This window comes from Nestor notabilis, unplaced genomic scaffold (assembly GCF_000696875.1).
Source record: "Nestor notabilis isolate BGI_N333 unplaced genomic scaffold, ASM69687v1 scaffold15268, whole genome shotgun sequence".
Taxonomy (NCBI): Eukaryota; Metazoa; Chordata; class Aves; order Psittaciformes; family Psittacidae; genus Nestor; species Nestor notabilis.
Genome location: NW_009940020.1, coordinates 3,386 through 12,109, shown reverse-complemented (window position 1 = coordinate 12,109; position 8,724 = coordinate 3,386). Strand labels below are relative to the sequence as shown.

General features: G+C 54.1%; 1 protein-coding gene across 1 annotated transcript in view; it reads left to right on the top strand.

Annotated features, from left to right (window-relative positions):
* RAB11FIP3 (RAB11 family interacting protein 3 (class II)) overlaps window positions 1-7,074 on the top strand; it is a gene marked incomplete at its 5' end in the record, with an annotated part of 55,048 nt that extends 47,974 nt beyond the window's left edge. The window contains 6 exons of the mRNA XM_010020153.1: window positions 1,519-1,659; window positions 2,633-2,714; window positions 4,599-4,736; window positions 5,563-5,718; window positions 6,070-6,210; window positions 6,961-7,074. Of these exons, the coding sequence (XP_010018455.1) occupies window positions 1,519-1,659; window positions 2,633-2,714; window positions 4,599-4,736; window positions 5,563-5,718; window positions 6,070-6,210; window positions 6,961-7,074 (772 nt within the window). The remainder of the gene's footprint in view (window positions 1-1,518; window positions 1,660-2,632; window positions 2,715-4,598; window positions 4,737-5,562; window positions 5,719-6,069; window positions 6,211-6,960) is intronic.
* Window positions 7,075-8,724: the final 1,650 nt, after the last annotated feature.

Genomic DNA, 8,724 nt, shown 5'->3' with positions numbered 1-8,724 from the left:
CAGGGTCCCTACTACCCATCTCTCCTTTCCCCACAGCCAACCTTGAGCCTTTTGCCTTCAGATCCGGGCTAGGGTGTAGCCCTTTGCATCCCATTTGATGTAATCACTGTCTTTACTAATCTGGCAAGCTTCTCTCTCCCAGCAGCGTATTTACCCTTGGCAGATAAACCCAGCAGGAGTTTATCTATAGGGTTGTAAGACTGTTAAGTAACAATCGTGTCAGTGATTCAAACAAAGGTTCCTCTAAGCCCTGATGAACTTTGCAGCAGGGAAATGTTTTCACTTTAGCAGCTTGGCCCAGAAGTGTCAGCCGCTTTTAACCAAGCAAAGCCCCAAGTGTAGCGGTTGCTACGTGAGGAATAGATTCAGCTGGCAAAAACCCTTCCCCACCTGCCTGTGCAATGCGGTTCCATCAACCCCAGCATGCTCTTGGCTTTCCTGCTGCCCAGGCTGGGTGCTTTGTGCAGGGCAGGGATGTGGGTGCCTCTTCCTGCTCCAGAGGGCAGCTCAGTGTGCTGGCTTTTCTCTGGGCAACAAGACTAATTCAGGGCAGAGTAAAGGAGCCCAAAACACTAGAAACGGCTGCAGGAGGATTTCTCTGCCATGGCCATTACAGGTGAAACCACGACCCTGGGATTTATGGTTAGATTTGGTGATCGTAAAGGCCTTTTCCAACCCAAATGATTCTATTTGGCTACTGCTTGTTTTGGGAGATGCTATGACTGTGACCCACAGCTGTGGGTTCTGAAGTGATTACTGTGCCTCCCTTCTCTCCTCACTCCCTTGTTGGCCTCCCCCTATAAAAGAGATACGGAGACAAAAACTAGACAGAAACTAAGCAGCATGTACCACCTGCATGTTACGTTTGACTGTCATGTTGGTCAGCAGTGTCCTTGGTGGTTTCCTGGACAATGTTGCTTTCCCACTGCATCTGCTGGGATAAAGTAAATCATGGAATCCCAGACTGGTTTGTGTTGGAAGAGACCTTAAAGCTCATCCAGTTCCAGCCCCCTGCCATGGGCAGGGACACCTTCCACTAGAGCAGGTTGCTCCAAGCCCCTCTGTCCAACCTGGCCTTGAACACTGCCAGGGATGGGGCAGCCACAGCTTCTCTGGGCAACCTGTGCCAGCGCCTCAGCACCCTCACAGGGAAGAACTTCTGCCTAAGAGCTCATCTCAGTCTCCCCTGTGTCAGGTTAAAGCCATTCCCCCTTGGCCTGTCCCTACAGGCCCTTGTCCAAAGCCCCTCTCCAGGTTTCCTGTAGCCCCTTTAGGCACTGGGAGCTGCTCTAAGGTGTCCCCTTAAGGAGCCTTCTCTTCTCCAGGCTGAACCAGCCCAGCTCTCTCAGCCTTCGCTGCAGTAGGTGTGCTTCCCCTGAAAGCTCACCCTGATTTACTGTGCTTCTCCCAGCTCTCCTTCCAGAGAAAGGCTGTGAAGAGAGTGCAATTCCTCCCTTGGGATGGCAGCATGCCGGGGTTGAGCCATCAGGAATGGTTAATCCTCTCTCCTTTTCACAGAGCAAATGCTCTCGAGGAACAGCTGAAGGAGCAGGAGCTGAGAGCTGACCAAACACTGCTGGAGGAGATCAAGAAGCAGAGGGAGCTGCTGAGCAAAATGGAGAGAGAGAAGAGCATTGAGATTGAGAACTTGCAGGCCAGGTGGGGCTGGGGCAGGGCTGGGTGGTTGCAGGGCTCCTGGACCCACATCTACACACTGGAATACATGTAAGGGCTGACACTTTGTGACTGCAGCCTTTGGGGACACAAAGTGCAGTTGACAGTGAGTTTAACTCCATGAAAGGTGTAACCAAAGTCATCATAATCCCCGAGTTTTGGCTGCTTGTCCTACCTTCATTCCAAAATCAAGTCTCTCTATTGATCCTAGTCTCAGCCTCTATATTTGAACTTCCCTGATGCAGTTTCAGTTTCAGCTCACATCCATGTGCCTGCCCTGCAGTGTGTGAATGAAGAGGTTTGTTAGCGCTTGTTCCCATGAATGACCCATGGAAGCACATTTGATGCTCACATGTTTTCCACCTTCATGGAAACAGGCAAATACCTGGGAAGGAAGAGTTGTCCGACAGGCAGTGTCCCAGGATGCTTCATGCTGCCTATTAGCTTCCAAAGTTAAAAATCCTGTGGGAGAGGTTTCATATGACAGATTTTTTTGCTGCTGTTCAACCCTTGCAGCAAATTAAGGATGAAGGTAGTGGGGTTTTTTTACCAGGACAGTTACCATAATGAATTGATGTTACTTTACCTGGAGGAAGCAAAGCCAAAGCCTTCTCTGAACTACTGCACTGGCTCTGCCCAGCCAATGTCTCTGCCTTTTGGTGCCTAGGGCTGAGGCTTGTCCGTGGACTGATAGAGACCTTGGCCTAAAGATTTGTGTTGGACCTGGTTGAGAAGAGCATGGCTGTGGCCAGCAGACTTGCCAGAAGTCGTGCGAATACCATGCTTTGTCCACTGGGAGTAGAAATAGTTGAAGTCTCAGGGTTTGCTTTGAAAAGATAACTCCCTGCTGGCTTGCCTTCAGCAGGTCCTGGGTTAATATTCCTCCTGATGTTCCAGCCAGGTCTCCCACACTTGGGGTGCTCATGTGAGTTTCTCACACGTCTCTTTCCTGTTGCAGGCTGCAGCAACTGGATGATGAGAACAGCGAGCTGAGATCCTGTGTCCCATGTTTAAAAGCCAACATTGAGCGACTTGAGGAGGTGAGGAACAGGGATGCTGGGGTGCCCACACCAGAGCTCAGTTCTCATGTGAGATCATAGAATCACAGAATAGTTAGGGTTGGAAAGGAATGTATGAGCAAATCAGCTGTTTCTGCTCTCCAGTCCCTGCAGACTTCGCCTCGGACCAGAGCAATCCCATACTGCTATCCATGCAGGATTCCAGGGTTTGGCTTGGAAGCTGGGATTAAGAAATCCCTAATAAACATGTTTGTGCAGTAGTGGCAGCCATGTCCTGCCTGGTTAGCAGCGGACTCGTGCCCTCTTGTGGAAGCTTGTCCCCATCTCTGTGGCCACAGCCCACAGCAGGACAGTTCACTGCAAGGGAGGAAGAGGAGCAGCTGTGCTTCAACTCCACATCCTGCCTGGCACATGTGCTCTCACTGGGATTGGACACCCTGTGCCAGCTCCTCAGCACCCTCACAGAGAAGAGCTTCTGCCTAAGATCCATCTCAATCTCCCCGCGGGCAGGTTAAAGCCATTCCCCCTTGGCCTGTCCCTACAGGCCCTTGTCCAAAGCCCCTCTCCAGGTTTCCTGTAGCCCCTTTAGGCACTGGGAGCTGCTCTAAGGTCTCCCCTTGAGGAGCCTTCTCTTCTCCAGGCTGAACCAGCCCAGCTCTCTCAGCCTGGATTCAAGGTCATGCAGCTGCTCATGGGGCCAGGGTGGGACCCTTGCCAAGGCACTGCAGTCTTCATGGGATAGACAGGATCCTCATTTTCGGAGAGGGTGTGTGTTACAGACGTAACGTGGTGCAGAGGCTGCGTTCTGTTTCTGTTCAAGCATGTGGCAGACATAAGATTAAAAATGAAGTGAAATCACACATCTCAGCCTCCTGAAGGCCCTCAAGCACTTCATCCACTCACAACCTTTGAGCCCATGGGGGAGCGCTGCAGCTCCATTTCTACTTGATGTGGCCACGATGATGGTCTTTGTCTGCCAAGACCTTGTAAGCTCAGAGCATGGAGGCTGGGGCAGGCAAACCAGTGTGGGCCTGAAGATAAATTTCCTGCCTAGGTGTGTTTAGCCACACAAAATTGGTTTTGATCCTTAATCTCCCTGCAGAGCCGTGCTGCTTTTCTCCACAGTTAATGGGATTAACAAGGAGCGAGAGGTGCAATTGCTGCTCCTCCCTGCCGAGGAGAATGTCATTGTCAGCATTGCATTTCCTCCTGGTGGGGCTTTTGGTGCTCTCCTCCATGGACACCCCAGCCCCAGTAGCTGGACACCAGTAGCCCCTTGGAGCTGTTTTCACCTCTTCATGGCACAGGCCATTCAGCACCAGTGCTTGCTAGGTTCTTATGGCATTTTTGGGTGTCTGAAAGCCAAAAGGGGCTTTCATAAAGGGGACCAAGTGGGAAAGCTGGGCTGTATGTTTTCCATCCTAGTTTGAACTGGTTGTATTCCTTCTTGGGTCAGCCCTCAGTTAAATTCTTTCATATCTGAAACAAAGGATAAGCATCCCTAGAGTAGCTTAAGATCTTGGATTGTGGCTTTTCTGAAATTCAGACCTCATTTTGTGTTTCTTCTTGGCCTGTAGCCCCTGTGCTGGCCCCAGTCCCACCCCGGCAGTGTCCCACACCAGGGTATTTGCTTGTGTGCATTTATTCTTGAGTCATCTCTTACTGCCTCTCTCTTAGCAGAGCTATTTTGGTGTGTGGCTCTTCTTGCTGCTGCCAAAGCACTCAGGCTCTGAAGCCCTCAGCCAGCAAATGAAATCCCAGCAGGCAGAGCATCCAAATGCGTCAGCAAGAAGAACCTTCCCCGTGGTGCTCAGCGTGTGCCGTGTCCTTGAGCGAGTGGGAAGAGCCCTGGCAAGCACCAAATGAAGATGGGCCCTGGGACTATTGCTCTGTGTGTCATTACAGGAGAAGCAGAAGCTGCTGGATGAGATTGAAGACCTCACAGTGCAGCTCACAGAGGAACAGGAGAAAAAGAGGAAGATGGGGGACAAGCTGAGTCAGGAGAGGCACCAGTTTCAGAAGGAGAAGGAGTCGACGCAGGAGGTAAGTAGAACTGGGGCTGTTTGCCACAGCCCTGGCCTGCTAATCCCCCAAGGTAGGGCTGTGAGGAAGCTGGCCTTGGTAGCCTCCAAAAATAGGTGTCACTGGAGCTTTTGGTCCTGCCTCGACAGAGAAAGGTCGTGCAGCAGCTTCAGTATAGAACGTTTGTGGCTTTTGCCTATGTCAAAATCCAGCCTAGTGTGTCTGCATAATGTGGTTCTGTGCCACCTCCTGTCCTTCTTCTGCATGGGACAAGCACGGTGATGATGGCATATGGAGCCAGCAGATATTAGCAGGCAGGAGGAGAGGGGTGCGAGGCTGCTTGGGGAAGAGCTGCCAACCTCTGTATACTTAGGGGCAGAAACTCAGCCCCCCGGGCCCCTTCAAGGCACCTGGGGTTGGTAATTCCAGCTGGAGGCTCAAGCAGGACTTGCTGTTATGGTTGGAAAGGAGCTTTGGGCCTCAAGGTGGAGATGATTGTCGTCATGGTGATGCTGAGAGCATTTGGGTGAGGTGGGGAGTCACCACACTGGGCAGGAGGGAGCTCCCCAAGCCCATGGAGATTGCTGGTGGGGTCTTTCTGCTGCTGCAGACCCACAGCCAGCATCATGGTGCTCTAATCAAGTCCTTCCTGGGCTGCTGTCATTGGTTTCAGTAGCTCCCTCTCTCCTATCTGCTAGAGGTGTGGGAGAGGAAGGGGAAGACCCCCAGAAGGGTCTGTTAATCCTGCTGCAGCAATGGATGGGGCTGCTCCCAGCCAGGGACCAGTGCGAGCTGCCGGGCTTGCAGGGGTTGTGGCACTCAGTTGTCCTCTTCCCTTGTGCTGCAGCTCATCGAGGACCTCCGGAAGCAGCTCGAGCACTTGCAGCTCTTCAAATTGGAAGCTGAGCAGCGGAGGGGCAGGAGCAGCAGCATGGGGCTCCAGGAGTACAACAGCAGGACGCGGGAGACGGAGCTGGAACAAGAGATCAAGCAGCTCAAGCAGGTACCCGGGGCTGGGCAGGGAGTGAAATGTCTTGGGGATGCTGACTCCCTGACCCAAGGAGTGGTCAGCAGGAGCCTGGGTGCACTGTCCCAAGGAGCTGACCGTGGATCTGGCAGCCCACTGCTTTCTTGCTGTCCTGTCTGAGACAGGAGAGGTTGGCTCCTTCTGAGAGGGCCCCTCTCTCTGCTGTGTTCTGTGTTCCCTGGATCTCCCCAGCATATCCCATACTTCCAGAGGTTTTCCAGGCTCTGCTGAGACTGAGTCAGGAGACTATGCTCTTCCCAGTGCTGTGTGAGCTGCTCTGAGGGCACCACGTGCTTCAGCAGCATCTGGTTTGTCTGTTGCAAACAGGATAACAGGAACCTGAAGGAGCAGAATGATGAACTGAACGGGCAGATCATTAACTTGAGCATCCAGGGAGCCAAGAACCTCTTCTCAGCCTCCTTCTCTGAATCCCTGGCAGCGGAGATCAGCTCGGTCTCCAGAGATGAGGTACGTGCCGTGGGGTGCTGCTTACCTCAGCCGCATCTTCTGGTGTGGCTGGTGCATCTCCTCTCAGCCAACAAGGGCTGCTGTGGCCCTGCCTGTGGTACAGCTCACTCCCAAAATCCACTCGAAAGCTGTCGTGAGCTAAGAAGTACCCACACAACTGTTGGAAGAGCTTGCAGGACTTCCCCTGCCTGCCAGCCTCCTTCCTGGGAAGAGGGGAAGCTGCTCCCAGTTTGCTGATCCTAGCAGCTCTGCTTTGCTGCCATGTGACAGCCTTCCTCTTCCTGGGACACACCAGCCACCATGGCGTGTGTCTGTCTGCCTGTAGCTGTCTTAAAACCCCAGGGAGCTGGGACATCTTCTGCCCTGGAGATCATGGCTGCTGTGCTGTGTGTTCCCCCTGCTCCATGGCTGTACCCCAGATGCTGGGGTGTGAGCCCCCGTGAGCATCAGAATTCAATCTTTTAGACCCCAAGAAGTGGGGAAACACCTGGGTGTTTTGGGGAGCAAAGGGAGACAGGATGCTCCCTGCTTTCTACATCCTATCTGGCTGAGGACTTGAGGAAGGACAAGAGAGGGCAGAAAGAGCAGCTGAGGGAGTTCTCCCTGGCTGCTTATACATGGCCAGGAACATTCCAGGCCAGAGTGAAGAAAGGGGGAAACCTCCATGGTTGCACAGAGCTACAAGAAGCCCTGTTCCTGTGCTGGAGCAGCAGGCACTGACCACTCACTCCCTTTGTCCCTCCTTTGCAGCTCATGGAAGCAATTCAAAAGCAAGAGGAGATCAATTTCCGCCTGCAGGATTACATTGACAGGATCATCGTGGCCATCATGGAGACAAACCCTTCCATCCTGGAGGTGAAGTAAGGGCGGCTGCGAGCCGCCGGCTGCGCGCTCCTTGAGGGGTGTGCATTTGCTGCTCAGAGAGGATAACGAGAGACTCGGAACGTCTTTGCTCTTGACGAAGGCACAAGGAAGCATCGCGTCAGGTCAGCGGGTGAATTAGCCAGCGGAGCAGGGATAAGGAAAACCAGCAGCACGGCTTTGTTGTCTGACTCCGATGGTTTGAAACCCTTCTGGCTTTCGGGAGGTGAAAGGGAACCTGGAGAAGAAACACAGGCAAGAGAGGATAACGAGAGACTCGGAACGTCTTTGCTCTTGACGAAGGCACAAGGAAGCATCGCGTCAGGTCAGCGGGTGAATTAGCCAGCGGAGCAGGGATAAGGAAAACCAGCAGCACGGCTTTGTTGTCTGACTCCGATGGTTTGAAACCCTTCTGGCTTTCGGGAGGTGAAAGGGAACCTGGAGAAGAAACACAGGCAAGGGGAAGCTGCCTGTGAAGCTGGGAACTGTCCCCACAGCAGTGTCGGACCCTCTGGATGCAGGGTGTGAACAGGAGCTGTGAGGAGATGGAGGAGGAAGCAGCGGCGCTGACGCTTTCCCTCGCTGCCCTGTCCAGCCCAAGTATCTGCTTTGCCAAAGTGTCCCTGACACACTCACTTACTGGGGCAGATCTGGGAGAGAGGGAAGCATGTCCCAGACTTGTAGAGGGTTCTGTTTGGTTTGTTTTTTAATTAACTTAATGCAAATGTCCTCATTCAGCTGGCGCAGTTAATCCTTGCCCTGCTGCTCCTGTTGGGAAGGGGTTGCGTGCTGGCTCCTCTCCCTCGGTGACAGGCACAGGCAGGGAGTGGCCATTTCGGGACACTTTGTCACCTGCCTCCTTATTTATTTTGCTGTCCGTGGCTCACTCCTGTCGGCACGTCTCGGCGTTCCCGGCTCTGCCGCCCTCCTCCCAGCTCCTGTGGATGGCTCTGGGAGGAGAGGCACCCTCAGCCCCACTGCGGGCACAGGGATGCTGTCTGTCTGTCCAGCCTGCAGGGACAGAGAGGGAAGGCTGCAATTCTTCACCTTGCACCAGAGGCTGGTCCTGGCGTTCATGGAGCTGCAGCACAGAGGGCTGACTGAGTTCTCCCAAAGTCCCCAGCCTGGGGACAGTGGGCTGTGCCATTCCCACCCGGAGCAGGGCTCTGCTGGTGATAGCTGCAGTCCTGGAGGGAGGGCCCGCTCCGGCCGCCTTTCCTGCTGCTTCCGTGTGCTGCTGCTGGGGATAGAGCCACCGCTCTCATTTCTCAGCCTGGGCTGAAATCCCTCTGTGCTGCTGGGGAGAGGAGACCAGAGGTGCAACAGCAGCTCCCTGGGAAACAAAAGCCATGTTTACACCAGACAGCTTTTGGCTCGCTGGCGTGGTGCGTGACCCTGGGGAACAGCCACTTGAGCCGACCTGCTCCCATCCAGCCCCGGGAGAGGCCAGTGGCCTCCCAAGGATCCAGCTTCAGGTCAGGCCCAAAGAGTCGTTCTTCTTCCTGCTTGCCGGGTTTGGAGATGCCGGGAGCGGCCTGAAGACAGAAGCCAACAGGAATCCCTTGGCGGATGCCCGCTCCTCCCCACAGCGCTTCCACACACGCAGGCGGCACCTCTCTTCCCACGGCGGGCGAGCCGGGGTGGCCCCCGGGG